The 22,565-nt window shown below is 38.8% G+C and overlaps 1 protein-coding gene across 1 annotated transcript in view; it reads left to right on the top strand.

The window, feature by feature from the left end:
- ALPK2 (alpha kinase 2) overlaps positions 1 to 22,565 on the top strand; it is a 60,824-nt gene that overhangs the window by 30,287 nt on the left and 7,972 nt on the right. The window contains exons 4-7 of the mRNA XM_063453949.1: positions 4,809 to 4,936; positions 5,032 to 5,067; positions 12,947 to 13,221; positions 14,470 to 14,558. Coding sequence (XP_063310019.1) covers positions 4,809 to 4,936; positions 5,032 to 5,067; positions 12,947 to 13,221; positions 14,470 to 14,558 — 528 coding nt within the window. The remainder of the gene's footprint in view (positions 1 to 4,808; positions 4,937 to 5,031; positions 5,068 to 12,946; positions 13,222 to 14,469; positions 14,559 to 22,565) is intronic.

The following is a 22,565-nucleotide window of genomic DNA, read 5'->3' as shown; positions in this document are numbered from 1 at the left end:
CTCCTAAGTAACTTGTATCAACTCTCTCAATGCTTTCTATGAAAAAAACTAGAGGTGTCCCTAGGCCAGTGATGGCTAACCATGACACCATAAATCGTTTCTGGACTACATTCCCCATGATGCTCAGCTAGCTTTTAGATACATTAAGCTGTAGTTGTTCTGGTGACTATAGTGTCCCTTTAGATCATTATAAGCAGAAAACATAGAAACATAGACTGTGACGGCAGATCAGAACCATTCGGCCCATCTAGTCTGCCCAATTTTCTAAATATTTTAATTTGTCCCTGGCCTTATCTTATAGTTAGGATAGCCTTATGCCTATCCCAAGCATGCTTAAACTCCTTCACTGTGTTAACCTCTACCACTTCAGCTGGAAGACTATTCCATGCATCCACTACCCTCTCAGTAAAGTAATATTTCCTGATATTATTTTTAAATCTTTGCCCCTCTAATTTAAGACTACGTCCTCTTGTTGTGGTAGTTTTTCTTCTTTTAAATATAGTCTCCTCCTTTACTGTGTGGATCCCTTTATGTATTTAAATGTTTCTATCATATCCCCCCTGTCTCGTCTTTCCTCCAAGCTATACAGGTTAAGATCCTTTAAAGGGACACTACAGTCACCAGAACAACTACAGCTTATTGAATTTGTTCTGGTGAGTAGAATCATTACCATCAGGCTTTTTGCTGTAAGCACTATCTTTTCAGAGAAAATGCAGTGTTTACATTACAGCCTAGTGATAACTTCACTGGCCACTCCTCAGATGACTGTTAGAGATCCTTCCTGGGTTATGGCTGCCTAAAATGCATCCAAACATTCAGTGTCTCCTCCCTCTGCATGCAGACAGTGAACTTTCCTCATAGAGATTCATTGATTCAATTGGCCAGGGCTGCTCATTGGCCAGGGCTGTGTTTGAATCATGCTGGCTCTGCCCCTGATCTGCCTCCTTGTCATTCTCTGCCAATCCTATGGGGAAGCATTGTGATTGGATCAGGCCACCACTTCTGCTGATGTCAGCAGGCCGTGGGCAGGTCAAAAGGAAACAGGGACAAGCAAGCAGCTCCAGACTTGAATACAAGTAAGATTTTACTATATTTAGGGAGGCATGAGGTGACCAGGGTGGCTAGATGGTGGTTTTAACCCTATAGGGTGAGGAATACATGTTTGTGTTCCTGACCCTATAGTGCTCCTATAACCTTTCCTTGTAAGTTTTATCCTGCAATCCATGAACCAGTTTAGTAGCCCTTCTCTGAACTCTCTCTAAAGTATCAATAACCTTCTGGAGATACGGTCTCCAGTACTGTGTACAATACTCCAAGTGAGGTCTCACCAGTTTAGAAACATAGAAACTACATTTCCTATAAAACATTAAAAATCAAATGGGTTGCTGAAATAAAATCTAGAACCTTATATGATCATCAGGCAATATCCACAAGGGGTTAACCCTTAAAATTGAATTGAATCAAAAATGTGTACTGCAAGTGTGCCCCAAATACAGGGGAGCAACATAAAGCAATTGCCTATCAAAAATAAAGTATACATACATGTAAAATGTTTCATTTTATGTAGACACTATAAATTACCCAAAATAATATATAATAGGTGAAAACAGCATACACTCTTGAACAAATGTGGCAATGAATTAGTGGCAATTGCACTATGTGTTGGAGTGATAGGAGATATACTTACCTCCTTCAAAATATATTTAATGTGGGTTTCAGCACCAACGCATTTGTTTATTTATTTTGCTCTTTGTTGGTGGAGTGCCAAGCTATTGTTATTTTTATATATATCTATATATATTGATCATTGCCCAGCTTGTCTGGTCACTTGGTTTCCATTGTGTTTTTCTACCTGTAGAAATCTTTTTGTAACAATGTTCTATTTTGAATCCAATTATGTTATATGGTTCTAGCAGCTTGCCTATGTCAGCCAACTTTTTTAAATATATCTCCTATTCTTTACTGCCAGTTTAGACACTACTACTCCCTTCAGTCATATTTACTGGCTGTCAATGTGTTACCAGTGTAACAATGTATGCTATTTTTAACCTATTATTTGTAGTTTTTTTACAATGTCTAAATAAAAGGATAAGTTTATTGTTTATGTATACTTTACTTTCGATAGGCAATTTCGTTGTGGTGTTTCACTGTATTAGGGGCACACTTTCAATACACATTTTTGTTCAATTACATGTCCTATAAACAGGCTTGACAAAGAACTCATAGCAGTTTAAAACATCGCTCCTCTCTTTTTTGTTTTATTAAAACTGCCTGCGGCTTTAACACCTTGAGTGCCTGGAGAATTTCTTGCGCTGCTTTGTCGTTGTGAGATTGCTGGTCCTGCTCCGGAGCACCGGGTGGCTGCCGGCATTGAGTGTGGCTCCAAACAAAAGTCCCGAATTGCATCCTAACACGGTCAAAGCTGGTCAAGCGTAGGAAAAATACAGAAGACAAAATAGTCCCTACTTTGTTTTATGTTTTAAAGAAAACTAGAGCAGACAGGAAGAAATGAAGAACAGATCCTGACAGAGGGAGAGAAGAGGAAGCGATTAAAGAAAGGTAAGTTCAGCATGATAGTGCCGCTTTAAATAGGATAACATTTCCTCCATGATGCTGTTACCCAACGACAGCCCTGGAATACACGAGGATAACCGTGCCTGCCTTTTAGGGTGCCCAGGATCTGACAGCCCAATGCAAAGCTAATGAGTGATGTCAGACATCCTGTAATTGCAGACGACGGTGTGGTTGCTTCAAAAATGCCCCATCATTTTGACATGATTGGCTGCTCATCCTCTCGTCAGCCCTCCAGTCATCAGTACAGAAGATGGGAAGGAACTGCAGAACTATTTATTACACATAGAATATTGTTGTTGTTTTTAAAGACATTTGTTAGTCTTTACCAGATTGCAACAAAAACTGAAGGTAGCACCACTGAGTGACTGAGTAATCATGTAGTCTCCTAGTTTGTGATAATTACCCTTTGGGGTGCTGCTAACTCTTTACTTAAACTACAACAAATTAGCAGTTAATCATGTTGTAAGGTAGTACTTTTCACATCGTGGAACATATATTTAAATTTTCACAAGTTTCATGTCCAAAACAAAAAATTGCATGATGTTAGGGGAAACCAATGTAGAGGAGGATATGCCAAATGACTTAATTGAAAAGTGCAAAAGGGGAGAGTGGGGATGAGAACAGGACTATCGCCACAGGAGGAGACAAGAACAACAAAAAATTGAGAGAAGAAAGAAGTAAAAATAAGGTGTCCCCATTAGTGCCAAAACTAAAATGACTATTATAGCCAGACACACCACGCTTTACAGAGTTTCATATCATGAATATTGTCTATCTCTGGAGGACATCAAATCATCAATAATATGTAATGTCTTCCTATATGTTAGTTATTTGTTATTTATTTACTGGATTATATTAGTAAAAATATTGTAGGGTTGAGGAGGGATGCGTTTAGCAAGTTTTTCAAATATTAGTGCACAAACTTGCATTGATAGGGAATCGGATTTGGAGAATGTCCACCATTTTTAAAAATAAATGCAAGATTTCTAACAATTGCCAATCTTGGTCAGCATATGAATGCATTTGAAACACGTTCCTTAACCCCTTAAGGACCAAACTTCTGGAATAAAAGGGAATCATGACATGTCACACATGTCATGTGTCCTTAAGGGGTTAAAGAGAGAGACACCATTCTTTTATAAGCCTGTTCGTTATGGTTTGCATAAATTCAAAAGTGTAAATTGTATCGCAAATATCTTCCCAAGAAGTTTTATCAATAGTTTGCCAAATCTGCATTCTACTAGGCCATGCTAGCTAAGCTAGGATATGTTTTGTCAGTATACTAACCATGGAATTATACAGGGTCGAATTTTGAACTTTTTGTATCAGATGACATGGCTACTCAAGTTTGAGTTAGAGTGAGGTTTCATCAGACTCTTTGTGGTATGGAGTGGAATAGTGTGTTCCAAGTCCAATCACGTTTTTGTAGAATAATATTAGTGCAATGCTATATTTTATATGTTATAGTGCTATATGTCGTGTTTGTGTTTTGAATATCACAGATTTCGATATGGCAGGAAATGTGGTGAACCCAGTTGTTATGTTTATCATTAATGTAGAATTAATTACCCTTTTCAAGTTTTCATATATATTTTATCTACTTTTCTCCTTTGTCAATTAAAGGAAAACTATCATAACTTTTATTATTTCTGAAAACGTGAGCTAACATGTAATATAGCCTTCCTGTGTATTGTTTAGTAATGGAGACATATAATTCAATAACTATTCTAGTGCATCTTCAGGCTTACACTTGCTCCAGGGCAGCCATATTTAGACCTGTTTGATCTGATGACACATATCTCCTAATGCTATGCATATTTTGAATGTCTGAAACTGTTCCAGACTGCATTTTTGAGCTGCCAAGTGCTTGGGCAGGATGTTAGAATTTGTAAATACACACTAGCTCTTAATTATCAATTAGCATGGGTATGGCTGGATAATGAGTGCTCCCAACCAAACATGACTTAAGATGGCCACCCCCACCACGACGTAAAGGGTAATCCAGAGAAACACTGAGATGAGGTATTTACTTATGTATGTTCACTACACAGTAATAAACATTGTGTCTAACATACTACCTATATTAATAATCTTTTATTTCAAATAATGATAAAAATCGATGACAGTTTTTGTGTCAAGTTTTAAAAACAATGTCATTAACATGCAGTTAAATAATTATAAATAATAGTAAAAATAATATATTATTTAACCAGAAATATCCTCTCTCTTTCTAGTGCAAATGATGACTCGCCGGTATCTCTGGCAATTAGCCAAACCAGTCAAAGGGACCAGGGGTTGTATCAATGTAGTCTGAAAAACGTGTATGGGAAAGCAAGTGCTGAATTCCAGTTGACTTCTGAAGGTACTATTGTGTACTCGATCAACATGCTGTTTATTTTTAATGTCACTGTATAAACTCAAACACTGACTTTTTCTGTTTGCTCTTTTCTTTTCTAGTGTTGGAACAGCTGTCACGCTCTCAGGATATTGAAGGTAACTCATATTACTTACCATGGTGGGGTAACAATATAACTATATTCTCTGAAAGTATATATTAGGCCAACTTACTGTAAAATGGATTCACATTTAAATTTCATTTCATACTGCCAAAATAAACATTTAGAAAAGCAGCAAACAACGTACAGCAATATGCTGTAAGCCGTACCAATGTGAGTCAGTTTTTTGGAGTGGTATATGACTTATAAATTTGGTAAATATTTTGGATTTTTCTATATTTTTCTAAGAGGCATTCAGATGTAGGACTACATGTGCCATGCCTTCTGCTGGGTAGAAAAATGAATACATAAGCATAGAGCATAATATAAGAAAATAATTTCTTTGTGCAAGGCCATCAAAGTACCAGCTCATAGTCTGTTTCTGAGTCTGACATTGCGTTATGCAGGCACCCTCCCCAATTTGAGCAGGATAGTTCTAGAATTTAGAGATATGTCTGAATCCATGCTTCTCTACTCGCTAGATGCAAATATTCTGGTCCAACTAAAGGCTGTGATCAATCTATTTGTATTGTGTTTAAAAAAAGTGGTTGGCTGAAGAGCAGTGTTTGTATCTGCCATATGTTCCTTAGTACTAAAAGTGCGGCACTTGGCAGTCCTGGGACGTTGGGGATGATCATGGCTGATAGGTGCACACAGCACAAAAAAGCAACCTCCACCAAGAGGTTGGCCTCATTACAAGTGCTGATGCAGAGAGGAGAGTGTTAATCACATGTGTGAATTTGTATGTGTGTATCTGTGTGTATGGGAGGGTTTGTGTGTGTATGTGGCAGTGTGTGTGTCTGGGAGCGTGTAACTTTGTCGGTGAAACTGATTTTCTGTATAAATCAACATGAGGTGGAGGGCTAGGAAAGAAAAGAAAATAGAAAGGCGCTGCAGTCTTAAAATAGGAAAACCTATTAAATATAGCATTTTATGTGTAACTTTGTGTGTGGGAGTGTGTAGCTATATGTTTGAGTCAGAGTGAATGGATCTGATATTCCCATGGGAAAAGATGAGTTGGTCAGGGCTCCCCAGGAAAGCTGACTGAAAGCACCTGTCTTAGTGAATGTAAGGAAGAAGCAGTGATATAATTAGTGGATCTTAAGAAAAGGTTGAGAGGAAGAAAATACACTACAGGAGGAGGTGGAAAATCAGCACTAACTAAGCCTTGGGAAACATTGACCTTGACAATTATCTCCTGTAACTCTCATAATTGTATGAGAAGTTGTCACGGTGCTGGGTTGGTCCAAGTCCCATACCGATAACCCTTAATGGAGAGCTAACCAAACATTAATCCCAGTTCACAACAATGAAATGTCTTGAAAGAATGTTCCTAAAGTATGTGTCCATTTAATGTTTACGTATTGTCATTATTTGAATGACAAAAGACAGTAATAAAGCCAAGTTAGAAGAAGTCATGGTACAAAGAAGCCACGACACAATTAGTTACATAATATAACTGTGTAATAAATCATTTTTTAAAAAATCAATGTGTGATTGCAAAAGGCTGCTCTCGGTGCCAAGACAGTAGCATAAAAACAAAAAGAGAGTAAAACATGAGACCTGCTAATCTTAAATCATAGAAGCACGAGTACCAGGAATCCTGGCAGGCAGAGCTATATCCAGTACCAGGAGTCCTGCCGACCAGAGCTATATACGGTACCAGGAAACCTGCCAGTCAGTTATGTCCAGTAGAATTGTGTGCGGCAAAAAAATTGGTTTCAGCCAAACCACTTCGTCCGAAGATCGGAAAAAAATATTACTGTATGGGGAAATTTCGGACATATGACAGTCCGGCACGTCTAAATTTCGTTAACAAAAAAACCTTATCAGATGAACGAAAAGGGCACAGAAATGGACCAATCGGTAAACTACAAAATATATACACAATATAGATATTATATTTCTATTTTCCACTTCACGGATAGCAGTATTTGACTCACAGAACTAGTGAGAAAAAAATGAAATAATAGATCGAAAAAGAGGAGGAGCAGTAAACAGTCTTGACATTGATAATTATATATTTATTACATATATAATATATAAATATAGACTTGTTTTACTGCTTCTACTTTTTTCCTTCTATGGTCCCTTCTCACTTTATCTGATAATAAAATGAACATTTAGTGGCTCTTCCCTAGCCATCAATCATCTTTTTTTTCCAACAATCATCTCTTTTTATTGTGCAATGAGCGAAATTAAGAATCAAAACAAACAAGTATGTTTTTTTTGTAAGATTTGTTTGATTCGTTGCAGCTACATTTTGACTCAGAGTTTGGGAAGTCGTACAATCATGCAATTGACCCAGGTTCATGTGAATTTCAGTTTATAACGAAACAAATTTCCAAGTCTAATGTCCAGTAATAGGACCCAATTAGTTATACCCTGTACCAGGAAACCTGCCAATCAGTAGTGCCCAGTCCAATGTGGTGATAATAACAATTCTATGGTTTATAATCTATATTAGCCACTAATTGATAGAGATGTCTTTTGAGGTGAATTCCCAGTAAAGCAATTGGATCCCTTTTAAGGAGAAATGGTTTTATAATAAGTAAAGGGCCTTCAGACCCTTGTGTCCCTGTTTGTTTGTTTTTTTAACTAAAAAAATTATAGATTTCTTTAAATAAACATTATCAACAAGAACCTCACTCATTACCTGACCACATGTTTTTTTGCACCATCACAAGTGTAGTACACAACTTCATTCTGGCACATAATTTCTGCTCATGCGCAGGTAACTGCCCCAGGCACGCAGAAGGTGAAAAATCATCCTTACGGAATGGTCATGACATGATCTTGCCATTTCAGGAAAGGAGGACCATGGATAGCCCTATCGTAGTATTCTTCATTGATACTTTAAATAAACAAGTTCATCACTAATTTCTTATTTCCCAAAACATGGTTGATTACATTATATATGCAAATTATCACAATCAGAAACCCAGCATGATTAAATAAAACCTTGCATTCAAAGTCATAGTTAGATTTGACATGATTAATCGCCACCGCAGTCAATCACAAATAATTAGATAAAAAATTTAACTTCAAAAGAATGCACAATCAAAGTAATGTAAAGATTATTCTGAAAGATTAGTAACTGCAATATTGCAGAACAATTAGGTCCCTTCTTTATTAAAACAAATGTGGCATAACCCGGCATATATAGTTGACACAATACCACCCTTTTCTTAGATAGCTTGGTTAGTTGTATTATTTTCCAATGCCCTAAAAAAGGATAAATGTTGTACAGTGTTTGAAAGGAGGATGTCGGCCAGCTATATTGGATATGTCATTAACTTAACCTTCTTTCCTTAAGCCTTCTAAGAGAGAAGCCGTCCTTTCCAAATGGATTATTGTCTTTCATCTTTCCATCATGCATGGCGAAATGTATAATCTAATAATAGGTGATGCTTAGTACATTTCTCTAATAGAGAACATGATGTGCTTTCCACTTTAAAGGGACACTATAGTCACCTGAACAACTTTAGCTTAATTAAGCAGTTTTGGTGTATAGAACATGCTCCTGCAGCCTCAGTGCTCAATCCTCTGCCATTTAGGAGTTAAATCCCTTTGTTTATGAACCTCCCTGCATGTGACTTGCACAGCCTTCCATAAACACTTCCTGTAAAGAGAGCCCTATTTAGGCTCTCCTTATTGCAATTTCTGTTTAATTAAGATTTTCTTATCCCCTGCTATGTTAATAGCTTGCTAGACCCTGCAAGAGCCTCCTGTATGTGATTAAAATTCAATTTAGAGATTGAGATACAATTATTTAAGGTAAATTACATCTGTTTGAAAGTGAAACCAGTTTTTTTTTCATGCAGGCTCTGTCAATCATAGCCAGGGGAGGTGTGGCTAGGAATGCATAAACAGAAACAAAGTGATTTAACTCCTAAATGACAGTGAATTGAGCAGTGAAATTGCAAGGGAATGATCTATACACTAAAACTGCTTTATTTAGCTAAAGTAATTTAGGTGACTATAGTGTTCCTTTAAGGTTCTTTCTCTTTTTATTCCTGAAAATCACAAGCGCATCATTGATACTAAATTTAACAACGGACCAACTGGACAGATAACATTGATTGTAAACTGCGTAGTCTATATTTCTGTATTTTTTATTTTTTTAATTAATGTATGTCTGTATTTTTTGAGTGTAAATTGAAATCATTTTGTACATTGACAGATATATATTGACACAGATATATAGATATATATTGACACAGATATATAGAAGGGAACATTAGGGTTTTTTTTTTTTTATTGAAAACAAATAATGTGTTATTTGATTCAGTTCCATCGATCGTGTGTTGTTCAGTGTGCGTGTTGGCTATTTTCTGTAACAAACCAATATCTTGTGAATGCTTTCTATGCGATCCCAATCCAAATATGACTCAACTGGTAAGTCTGCCAAACATGTCAAAAATTATTACAGAATAGATTGTAATCTACTCCCCAAATCTGGCTATCCTTAAAACAGTACCAGTGATAACATTTAACAGGGAAGCTTATTGGCAGGCGTAACTCCTGACTACTGTCAAAACACTGTATTCATCCTTGGCAGTGCAATAAAGTCAGATGCTAAAGTGAGAGACTATAGTTTGTTGGGGTTTTCTTAGTTTTTTGTTTTTTTTCATGTTAAAAATAGATTAACAATGAATTTCTCACATTTTGATTAATGTAAAATTAATCTCACAGAGTGAGAATGTCAAAAAAAAATGGACTCAAACAAGGTGGCAATGTATATTATTACATCTGTTTGTGTTTCAACACTAGTCATTGTTTCCTTTAGTATATATAGGTACAGTGTAACTAGTTTTAAAAAGAATATGCTGGGGGGCAAGGCCTGGCCATCATGGCGGAAAGACGTGTCTAATATGGGCTCCCACACAATCTTGAACAAAATAGCTATCTACAGACTTTATATGCCCTATCTGGAAAAACAGTGACATCCAACTTACCCCTTACGACAGAGGGCATACGGCGTGTCTATCAACGGCTTGCTAGGTGACATCCAACTTACCCCTCACGATAGAGGGCATACAGCGTGTCGATCAACGGCTTGATAGTGTCAGGGTGGTGGTCCGGTGCCCGGGACCCAGACACTATCCAGGCGGCGGTGCAGGACCGGGACCCAGTATGCCTGATGTTCAGAGTAGGAGTCACAGTGTGGAGGTGGATTAGCAGGGTCTGGTGCAGGGTAACCGCACGCCCCCTGGTGTTGAGCACCAGCGTTTGTGCAGCCACATACCAAGACCCTGAATCAGCTTCAGCGGATACCAGGAACTAGGAGCATGGAAATTAGCAGACCTCCCAGGAGCTGAATAGGGAGGCTCTGCAGCAAGATTGTATCCAGTACTAGAAACAAGGCAAGACTAGAGATAGGCACCAAACATGAAAACAAGACAGAACTAATAGAACCCAGAACCAGAGAAGGATAGTAAGCTAAACCCAGAACATATACACAAGACATGAGGAAAACATGAACATAACATGGGCATGACTGGACAGGACTGTACATGGACTGGGTATACAAACTAAAACAAGACAAGATAACATAGGCAAAACAAAAGGAGAAATAACTAAGTACTACATATGGAAATATGGGGATTTAGTCACACTATATGTTCATACATTGCATAAGCCTGCCAACAACGCCAATGTACCCCATATCTGGCAGGTCCTACACTGCCTAATATATGCTAAAACAACCAAAATACAAATATAGCACTTACCTGCAAGAAAGTGCAGAAGCCTTGAGGAGCTGCCTGCAGGAACACTGAAACAGAGTGAATGATGGAAAACAAACGGGTGTGGCAACATAAAACAAACATTTAAATGAAACCTGGAGACTGGGAATCCCAGGGATGGATTACAGGAATGAACCCAGAAATACGAGCATAAAGAAAACCAGACATAGAATAGAAAACCAAAAATCAAGAAAAACTAAACAAGAATTGTAACAAGAGTACTGGATGCTAGAAGCCAAGGCCAGACATCTCCACAGAACAGAGCAGGACGTGACAGATAGGAGCCTACTTACCTGTTGCCAATCCTTGCGGCCTGGTGAGCCTTAGGGCGGGCGAAATGGCTGATCTCTTGTCTCAGAGGTGCCCAGCAACAGTCAAAGGCAGACGCATGGCCGTTATCACCCCTGGACCGGTGGGGGTGATTCTAGTTCCCCTGTGGGAGTCTATCCAGATGTTGTTGGATCGCACGGGGGAGCAGCACGAGCGGAGAAACCAAAGATTGCAGATACCACATGCATCAACATACCCAGCAAGATTCAACTCGATGTCCAGGTCAAACTGGACAAAATATTTGCGGAGTTCTGGCGCAAGATGGAAAACAAATTGTACAAACCTGATCCACTAGAGTCGAGCAGCATTTTCTAGTCGACGCACTGTTCAGGGAAACTTTGCTCCATCAACTCAGAAACGCCCAAGGTGGCAGAGAGCACAGAGCACATCCCTCCTGGTTAAGGTGACACAGGGGCAGTCTGCGGCTGCAGCCTGGGCACTGTCAAGAGAACCAAAGGGAGGTCAATTCTTGTTCTGGGTCTGTTCTAGCCCTCACACTACTGGAAATGGAGGCAACTCACCTAAGAGTACATTGCAAGAAGCTGAGCGGATGCAGTCTTATCAGGGCAGACGGTGGGTGTCGGTGAAAAGAACATCCACATGGAGCATAGCTGCCTGAGATCAGCTCACAGGATCCTCGGAGCAACTCTACGGGCGTACTCCAGTCCCACCTATCTAGGGATCAAGCATGGGCTTCCAAGAGGTCTATATTGCCCAAACAGGAGAACACCAGAGCGGGACTTTGCATGGCCCCTACAGGGCGTATGTTGATTAGAAGAGAGACTCCCCCTGGCACAGTGCCCCATCTTGACCTACCTTATTGACATCAGTTGGACACTTGCCCTACTACAGGGGTGCATGTTTATTTTGCAGCAAAATCCCAACTCTCATTTTTGTTGTTTCTTGTGGAGCACTAGCTTTCTGACCTCATAGGGGGCTCCCTAAGAGGCTTTACTTCTTAGTTAAGCATTGATCCTCACTATGCAGTTTCCTGTTTACTTCTTACTCCTCCATTTTATGTCAGCCTCTCACTGACCCACACATATAAGCTTCTTGTGCGTGCCTATCTTTCACATAAGATGTTGTATTTCTTGTTAGTTCTTCCTTTTCTTTTTATTATCATCTTTTCCTTCAAACTTTCTATGTCTAGACTAGCTAATATGTCTACTAACATAAATATTATCTAGTGATAGACATGTCAACCTTACCTCGCTGTGTTAAAGCCTTAAAAAAATTAATGTCACAGTTAGTCATGCAGGTGTATGCTTTTCAATCTTGATGTGATATGAGCCTATACTTAATGACTGTAAGCCTTGACGATCTTTTCCTGTGAAGTGAACCAAAAATAAAGAATAACAAAAAAAGAATATGATGTCTCTGTATATACCTCTAATCGATTCTAAAAAAAGTTGACTTACATTCTATATTACTATTTTTGTGTTGGAATGTGAAGTCTTGCTAAGTAAGGCGTACAACACTTATTCCACAATCTTGCCAGTGGCAAATAAAAATGTATGCAAATTTGTACCAGCATAGATGATATCAGAGCTAATATTCTTTTTGAATGTAAATATGCTGAGCAATTCCCTTTAATCTTGTAAAATTGCAATCACCTGACAGTCTGACAGTAAGGAACATACGTGCCATTAGTATAATTATGTGATCATCGGCGATTGCCCTGCAGGTGTCTGCAATGAATATCTGTGAATTATCATCACCAGGTACCAGCTAGAATTGATAACCATGTCTGACTTTTTCGAATTATATTTCTCAGTGTGATAAGCATTGCTAATCTTTTAGGTGGCGAGGAGATTGAATTCAATCAGCTTTTGTTCAGAGAAGACTTTATCACCGATATGTACTTTGGAGGAAACCTACAGGGAAAAATAGTGACAGAGGATTTGCATTTTGGAGAAGGAGTTCACCGGAAGGCATTCAGGAGTAAAGTTATGTGCGGCCTGCTGCCTGTTTTTAACCCTGGTCACCTCTGTGTCCTTAAAGTCCACAATGCGATAGCATATGGCACCAAGACTAATGATGAACTTGTCCAACGGAATTACAAGCTTGCTGTACAGGTGAAATTTATTTTTACTACTAAAAGAATTGAATTTCAATCATAAAACTCCATATTGAGAAGCATGTGTGTAGATATATTGTAACTACTTTTTAAAATAATATTTTCTGAAAAGTCTAGCTATATTATAGCCACATACTCATTGTCATTTTATCAGAGCCTCATATGAGCCAGCAGTAAGGTAATCTTGGTCCATACCACTCTGAGCTCAGTGGTGAAACATGATCATATTAAAAGTTTGACTTCATGGAACACTCTGGTCACCAATAGAAAATAAGTGCATCTCATATTCAAGCTGTCTTATTCTTCACATTTAAATCAAAACAATAACACAAATATAAAAACTGCGACTAGGCCCAAATAACTGACCTTCTTTTCAGTTCTGCTATTTTGAAATAAAATTTAGAATTTTCTTGCAATTCTCAAAATGATTGGTTTAGGGAATAACTCTGAATGTTCCTAAATGTTCCATCTCCGTTTCTTTATCGCACCATTCTTCTTCTAATATCTCCAGCACAATCTTCTTCATTCTTACTCCAGACCCACCTTCTCTTCACATTTAGAGAACCTCTGGTAAAGAAGGGGGGCTTACACCAAAATACTCCCCTTTCCCTCTTTTACTATCTGACATTTGAGGTGTAAATAATACAGTGGATGAGTATCTGTCTCTTAACCCCACAAATGAATGACTACACATAGACCTTTGTAGTTAATGTGAGCAGACATTTAAAAGTCTGCTCATGTGTAAAAGTCATCAATTGTACAGTGCTATGGAATCTGATTGCGCTATATGAATAATAAAATAATGATAATAATAATAAGAAGAATCAATGGCCAATAAAAAGTCAGCAAGTTTGAGTTTTAAATGTCCCTTTTTTGCTTGAAGGTAGGACCAACCTAGTGGTTCCTTATTCCTCCACACACATGCACATTAGGTGAGGGGTTAGGATATAATTATGGGGATCGAATGGGATATTGGGATAGTAGTCCCAGAAGATTGGAAATGAGGGAATGTTGTGCCCATTCACAAGAAAGGTAGTAGGGAGGAGTTGGGCAACTATAGGACAGTAAGCCTTACTTCAGTAGTGGGGAAGGTAATGGAAACCATGTTAAAGGATAGGATTGTTGAACATCTAAAAACACATGGATTTCAAGATCAGAGACAATATGGGTTTACTTCAGGGAGATTTCCTAAAATGCCATTGCTATTTTGTTATGCATTGTATAAAATGCTGTGTTGTCTTTACAGGAATGCTATGTTCAAAATACTGCTCGAGAATACGCAAAGATTTACGCAGCAGAAGCAGAACAGCTGGAGGAGTTTGGAAAAGTACCTGAGTAAGTGATACTTCTAAATGAATTACATTTGTGTGATTGAGGATAGCTGACTCATTCTGGCTGATTTCAAAGTAAGCTTCTTACAACACAATGTTTCTTTCCTGTGCTCCCTCACGGTCATCCAATTCTCCACTCACGGCTGAACACAGCCTCTCTGTCATCAGTAGGGATCAAGGGGGACAAGAGATATCTCTGCTGAACACGGCAGAGCTTTCACTTTTTCTATGGGCTAATTTCATAGAAATGGTGCTGTAGCACCTACCTGCCATCTTCGTTTTCATTTCATAGGTAACCTGAAAGAATCACCTTAGTGAGAAAATGTATTAAGAAATGTCCAATTATGTAGTTATCTTCCTAATGTGCAACTAGTGCAAGAGTTGTAATAATGTCTGCTCACATTTACTACAAAGGCCTAGGACTCTAGATTAACGGATTAACTCAGAACCATTACATTATTTATTCAAAAACATGCTTTACGAAAGTTTTTTTTTCTTTTATGGAAGTTTTTTGTTCCCTTCCTGCTGCTGTGGAATTAACTTCACATACACACAGACGCAGGCGCACACACACAGGCATACAAAGACAAACATAAAGATAAGTACACACATCAGCTTCATAAATCGTCACTCACCTACATATACATACAGCCAGATACACATAAACATACACACACAAAGACACACACATACACAGACACACAGGCAGACACACCCACAGATAATATTACACGTACCCAGAAATACACTGGCTGCTGCTACAGCTACCTACTACCTGTCACATATGTACAGGTGATGCAGTAAGGATTAACACCCCTGCAATTCACAATGTCATGTACATTTTACTGCATTTACAATATCTTCTTTTTATATCTCGGTCTATAAATATTGATTATCATAATAATATTGACTACAGTTGCCAACACATGCCCCATACATTATACATTTCACTTCTTAAATGTTCTTTTCTACACTGAACAGTATATCCTCTTCCCTCCAGCCTCCCAGTATTCCCTTGAGTCACCTTTAAATGTCTATGCATGGCAAAGCCCCCAGTGAGTTCTTTGCATTGACCTTGAGCGTACTGGTATTTAGTAATTATATCTCCTCAAGGCATCTCTCTCCCGAGTAAATAAATCCTACATGCTCCTATTAAATTGCACATACTTTATAAAGTAAAATAAACCGATCATACAATAGAAGCAGTGTTTTATTAATTGATTGATCCCTTGTTTTTTTCTCCCCTGCGTTCAAATGCATGCTGATCAGCTGGTGTAGCTATAGAGGGGAGGTTTTCTTACGCCTGAAGCTCATGCTAGATTTTCTGTTCTTACACATCAGACGTTGAAAGGCTGGTTGAAACTCTGTCTGTCTCTAACTCGCCTGTGGGATACCCACCTGTCCTTGTCTATCAGCAGCAGGAGACTACTTTAAATTCTTCTAGGGCTGTGGAATACATTTCTAACATTTCAATAGCTGAAAACAAAATCTGTTTGTTCAGAAGCAAGCACGCTTGTTGTGTCAAGGGAAATGAGTTGGTTTGCTAATATACAGATTCGCAATACTAAACTGGAATCGATTTAAATTTAAATGGACTTTAATTTATTTTACAAGTAAGTGGACACTCATATCTTACTTGATATTGAGCAACGTTTGGTACAGTGAAATCACATGCCCATAATTGTGACCATGCAGAGACGAGTTATCTATTAATAGATATAACGAGAGACAAGTGGCCCTCAGAAATGGATTGAAAACTTCTTAAAGCAAAATCAGCCTCGTCAAAGTAATCTGTTTGTGTTTAGTCCTCTTTGTCTCTCACTAGCTAGAAAAAAAATCAAGTCCTTCTCTGGGTACATTGATTTAAACTTTAGTATACCTTGTTCTAAACAAATATTCCTCCATTTATCTATTTACCTCTGTGTTATGACCTTTTGAAATCAAATTGCTATTGTTCTTTCTTGCCTTGATTTAAAGGAACACTATAGTCACCTAAATTACTTTAGCTAAATAAAGCAGTTTTAGTGTATAGATCATTCCCCTGCAATTTCACTGCTCAATTCACTGTCATTTAGGAGTTAAATCACTTTGTTTCTGTTTATGCAGCCCTAGCCACACCTCCCCTGGCTATGATTGACAGAGCCTGCATGAAAAAAACAAACTGGTTTCACTTTCAAACAGATGTAATTTACCTTAAATAATTGTATCTCAATCTCTAAATTAAACTTTAATCACATACAGGAGGCTCTTGCAGGGTCAAGCAAGCTATTAACATAGCAGGGGATAAGAAAATCTTAATTAAACAGAAGTTGCAATAAAGAAAGCCTAAATAGGGCTCTCTTTACAGGAAGTGTTTATGGAAGGATGTGCAAGTCACATGCAGGGAGGTGTGACTAGGGTTCATAAACAAAGGGATTTAACTCCTAAATGGCAGAGGATTGAGTAGTGAGGCTGCAGGGGCATGTCCTATACACCAAAACTGCTTCATTAAGCTAAAGTTGTTCAGGGGACTATAGGGTCCCTTTAAGGAAGAAAAGTAACATAAAACAATGCATAGTGTTGTATTGCATGATTAGACAATACATTCCAGCTCTTTAAATAGTTGCACTCACGAGAAAATTGGATATTATAGTGACATATATATATATATAAATCAAGATATGAAAATATTGAAATGCTAAAATATTTTTCAAAATACTAAATCATTTGAAAAGCCTATCCTTTGTTATTAAGATATATTGCTGAATGAACGTGATTGCAGGAGTGCATTGTAAACACAGAGCCCACTCCTGTAATAAGGAGTTTAGACAATACATTGATTGATGAGTTTACACTGTTTCCAGTTAGCAGTAACTGATAAATCGTACAGGATAACTAACCGGTGGGAACAAAGAGGTACATCCAGAGCCATTTATTTTTAAATTCTTAGTAAGTTCCAAAAGTTCAGCAGAACGGAGCTGTCAAACACATGGAAGAGGCAGCTGATATGACTTAAATAAAGAAGTTGTGTTTGGACAGAATTAACACATATGTTTAGAGAAAGAAATTATCAATAAGAATCGTAGGGCTTTCAGTACAGACAAAGTTCCAGTTCTGTGTAATCATTCAAGAGGTTAGTAGCGGGAAACAGGGCAGCCACAAATACTACAAGATAAAAGGATATATACGTAGAAGGGGATTTCTATAAAAAAAGGCACCTTCTGATGGTAAACTGTGAAACCATAACTCTCTCTGGTCTGACCTGGTATGATATTTAAATCGTTTCATGGTTTACCTTTGTATAACTCCAGGGGACTCCTGGCACCATAATCACTGCAGGGCTTTAAGAGTGTCTGTTTAGTTATTTAATTATTTATAAAAATACAAAAAAGCATAGTGGAACACAAGAAGGGACAGAGATATTTATAACACCAGTCTAAAACAAAGTAGAGCATGGGAGGATTCACAGAGAATCCCAGATTTATTTCCCACAGCGGGGGTTTTTAAATCTTGGTCAGGATCCCAAAACGGATTCCTGTGTCGTTTTAGTGGTTCCTACTGATTGGAAAATAACTAAAAAGTAAAAATACTTTTTACAAGCAAATGACGTAGCACAACATAGAAAAGTTATATAGAGTTTGTTTCCATGCCTTACGCAATCATTCAAAGACAAGTCGGATATTATTAAAATGGCTGTCACTGTTGTTAATGATTACTGACAGTTTCCATGCAACAAACTGGAACATTTAATGACTTTCAGTTTGTGAGTGATGTGAATTTTAACGTCTCCCACAAAGACAGGAGTTGCTGAAAACTTTGGCATTAATGACACTGCATCTTGTCTGGATGGACAAAATTCTGTAAAAATGACCAAATTCGGACCGCAGTGGCAATTCTCATATTTACTAAAATACGGTCTGTACAAATCTGTTGCAATAGCACAGATGCATTTCATGTCCAGATTAAAATCAATGCCATCCCTCATTATTTAAAAACAACAATATTCTTGAAGTACCTTTAACCCCTTAAGGACACATGACATGTGTGACATGTCATGATTCTCTTTTATTCCAGAAGTTTGGTCCTTAAGGGGTTAAACACCAAAATAAACATGTATACACCTGTGATATTTTGCAAACCATGTCAACCTGGAAGTAAAATTTAATCAATATTTGAGGTGAAATGACTCATTCAAATAAGCCATGAACAGGCAATTGCCAGTAATTGGCCAAGATATTACTGGTTTAAGAGCAAATTAGGCTAACTCGCTGATAGGTTCTTGGCAATTACTAGACATCAATGCTTTTCATCTTTTCATATTAAGTGCACCCACACTTATTATATATCATTTTGTTCAGGAGAAACAAGTTTTCATCTCACATCAAATATTTATATATGAAACATAATTTAATATGAGTAAAATGCAAAAAAAAATATGAATTGTTATTTTCCAAGTTCTGCATGACATTTTAACTGTGAATTTCATACTAATGTTATGCATATGTATATTTATATTTTATTCTAAGTGTGTGTGTATATATATATATATATATATATATATATATATATATATATGTGTGTATATGTAGACCACCCAGGTGCAGCAATAAATACACAATAAAGGTAATTACTTCCCTTATGTATCAGGTTGTAACAAGAGGATTCCTCAAAAGTCCTCAAAATGCAAATATAAAATATAAGATACACCTAAAAAATAAAGGCAGAGAGAAAATTCATAGGGCAACACTATATAGTCAAAATGTGGCCCCTCTGTATTAATAATGCACTCACAAGGTATCAGAATATTAAGAGCCCATCAAGGTTCCTTTAAAAGCTCAGCCACAGGCCTCCTCAGTGTACCAGGGTACATGTCAAAAGGAAGAAACTGAACATAGTACAGTAATGCTTGAAATATAAATAGACACTTTAATTAAATGCACTTACAAAAAGTGAAAGATAAAAATGCCCATCAGTTAGTCTCTGTGTCCCTATATTTCAACTGGATAAAAGACCGAAGTAAGCAGTTGCAAAGCTCAGCTCAACGCGTTTCATCTCTTAATAGAGACTTCCTCAGGAGAAAATAAAATAAAATACAATAAAATTGTTTAGGTGTTGTCAGGATCGGGACAGGGATCCAACACGCAGAGTACAGACAGTAGAAAGGTACGTATACCAGACCTTAGAATGGCCGGACTAACGTACGGAGATAGAGAGAATGGTCAAAGACAAGCCGAGGTCGAGGGAACGAGAAGACAGGTAAGCGCGAGAAGACAGGTAAGCGAGGAACAAGCCGAGTCAAAGGGTAACAGAGAAAAGCAGAGTAATACAAACAAGCCGGGTCGGAACCAAAAGGATAACTGGAATACAAGAGCGCTGAGTGACTAGACAGGCTAGAACCACGACAGGGCAATGAGCAAATGGAAGAAGCACTGTTAAATACCCTGGCTCAGGAGAGTAGACACGCCTCCGACGAGTCCTGATTAGTTTTCAGACAATTGAGTGACAGGTCGGTCCGGGTTGGCGTCATGACGTCGACTGCTGGGCGTCGTGTTACAAAAGGAAGTGGATCCCTCGCGGCCGGCGTGTAAATGACCGGGAGGACCGCGAGGGACGGAGGAAACAACCCTTCTGGACGGATAAACTTCTAAGTCTCTACCTCTCTCAGAGGTAGAGACTTCAGGTACCCTGACAGTACCCCCCCTCTCAGATACGCCCACCGGGCGGAAGGAACCGGGACGAGATGGGAAGCGGGAGTGAAACGCCCTGCGGAGGCGAGGAGCATGAACATCCTCTTGAGGTACCCAACTCCTCTCTTCAGGACCATATCCCTTCCAGTCGACCAGATATTGTACTCTCCCCCGGGAGATTCGAGAATCGATGATAGAGTTGACCTCAAACTCCTCCTGACCCTCCACCTGAACAGAGCGAGGAGAAGATACCGTGGAGGAAAATCTGTTGCAGACTAGCGGTTTCAGCAATGAAACATGAAAGGAGTTAGGGATGCGTAAGGCAGATGGGAGAGCTAGACGATACGCAACTGGGTTAATCCGAGTCAGAACCCTGTAAGGTCCAATATAACGAGGAGCGAACTTCATGGAAGGTACTTTTAAACGAATGTTTCTAGTACTCAACCATACTCTATCGCCTGGAACAAAAACCGGAGCCGGCCTTCTACGTTTATCAGCGTGTTTCTTAACCAGCATAGAATTGTGCAGAAGAATTTGTCGAGTCTGATCCCACAACTTCCTCAAATTGGCAACATGAACATCAACCGACGGTACCCCTTGGGAAGGAGAAACCGAGGGAAGAATGGATGGATGAAAGCCATAATTCATGAAGAAGGGGCTTGAATGAGTAGAATCACAAACGAGATTGTTGTGCGCGAACTCCGCCCAAGGAATCAAACCGACCCAATCGTCCTGGTGTTCGGAAACAAAACAACGTAAATATTGTTCAATCTTTTGGTTGGTGCGTTCAGCAGCTCCGTTAGACTGAGGATGATAGGCGGAAGAGAAATTCAATTTGATACCCAGTTGAGAGCAGAAGGATCTCCAAAAACGAGAAACAAATTGGGAACCTCTGTCAGATACAATTTGGGAGGGTATCCCATGTAAACGAAAAATCTCCCTTGCAAATATCTCTGCCAACTCGGGAGAAGACGGAAGTTTAGGCAGAGGAACGAAGTGAGCCATCTTGGTGAATCTGTCAACCACGGTGAGGATAACAGTCTGTTTTTTAGATATAGGTAAATTGACAATAAAGTCCATAGCCAAACAGGACCATGGCTTTTCTGGAACCTCTAAGGGATGCAGAAATCCACATGGAAGCGTATGAGGTTGCTTGGTCTTAGTACAAACCTCACACGCACCGATGAAATCTTTAATATCCCTACGTAAAGCAGGCCACCAGAAGTCTTTAGAGATCAAAGCGCACGTCTTGCGAATGCCAGGATGTCCAGCCACCTTGCTGTTGTGGAAACATTGTAACAGTTCCAGTTGAAGAGCAGGAGGAACGAAATGTCGACCCCCGGGAGCCTGTTTAGGGGCTAGATGTTGCAGCTTTAAGATCTCGGCAAGTAACGGAGAGTGAATCCTGAGATTCGTGTTAGCGATAATATTGCATTTCGGAACTATAGAGGAAAGAACAGGTTCAGATATAGTAGAAGGTTCATATTGGCGAGACAAAGCATCGGCTTTAGAGTTCTTAGAACCAGGTCTATAAGTAAGCACATAATTGAAGTGGGTCAGGAATAAGGACCAACGAGCTTGTCTGGCGGACAGTCGCTTAGCCTCCCCAATATAGGACAAGTTCTTGTGATCCGTTAAAATGGTAACAGGATGTAAGGTCCCCTCCAATAAATGTCTCCACTCCTTTAAAGCCATAATGACCGCTAATAATTCCCTGTCACCGATGTCATATCTGCTCTCAGGCCCAGACAGTTTCTTGGAAAAAAAACCACAAGGGTGTAGTGGTTTGTCCACCCCTAACCTTTGTGACAGAATAGCACCTACGCCTGTCTCAGAGGCATCGACCTCGAGTAGGAACGGCAGAGTCATATCAGGATGGACTAAAATTGGAGCAGAAGCAAAAAGTTCCTTGAGAGTCTTGAAAGCAACGAGAGCTTCAGTAGACCAAGTCTTAGTGTCAGCCCCCTGTCTGGTCATATTGGTAATAGGCGCAATAATAGAGGAGTATCCCTTAATGAAGCACCTATAATAATTGGAGAAACCAATAAACCTCTGAATAGCCTTGAGTCCCTTAGGCAATGGCCAATCTAAAATAGACTGGAGTTTGTCGGGATCCATCTTAAAGCCTTCCCCAGAAATCACGTAACCAAGAAAGTCTATCTGAGACTGGTCAAAACTACATTTCTCCAATTTGCAGTATAACCCATGTTGAAGAAGTTTGTGTAATACCTTTCTGACTTGTCTGTGGTGGGTCTCAATCTCTCTAGAGTGTATAAGTATGTCGTCCAGGTACACAATAACACAATCATGTTGAAATTCCCTAAGAACTTTATTAATCAAATCCT

This window comes from Pelobates fuscus, chromosome 5, assembly GCF_036172605.1.
Source record: "Pelobates fuscus isolate aPelFus1 chromosome 5, aPelFus1.pri, whole genome shotgun sequence".
Lineage (NCBI taxonomy): Eukaryota > Metazoa > Chordata > Amphibia > Anura > Pelobatidae > Pelobates > Pelobates fuscus.
This window is presented reverse-complemented; position numbering and strand designations above follow the sequence as displayed.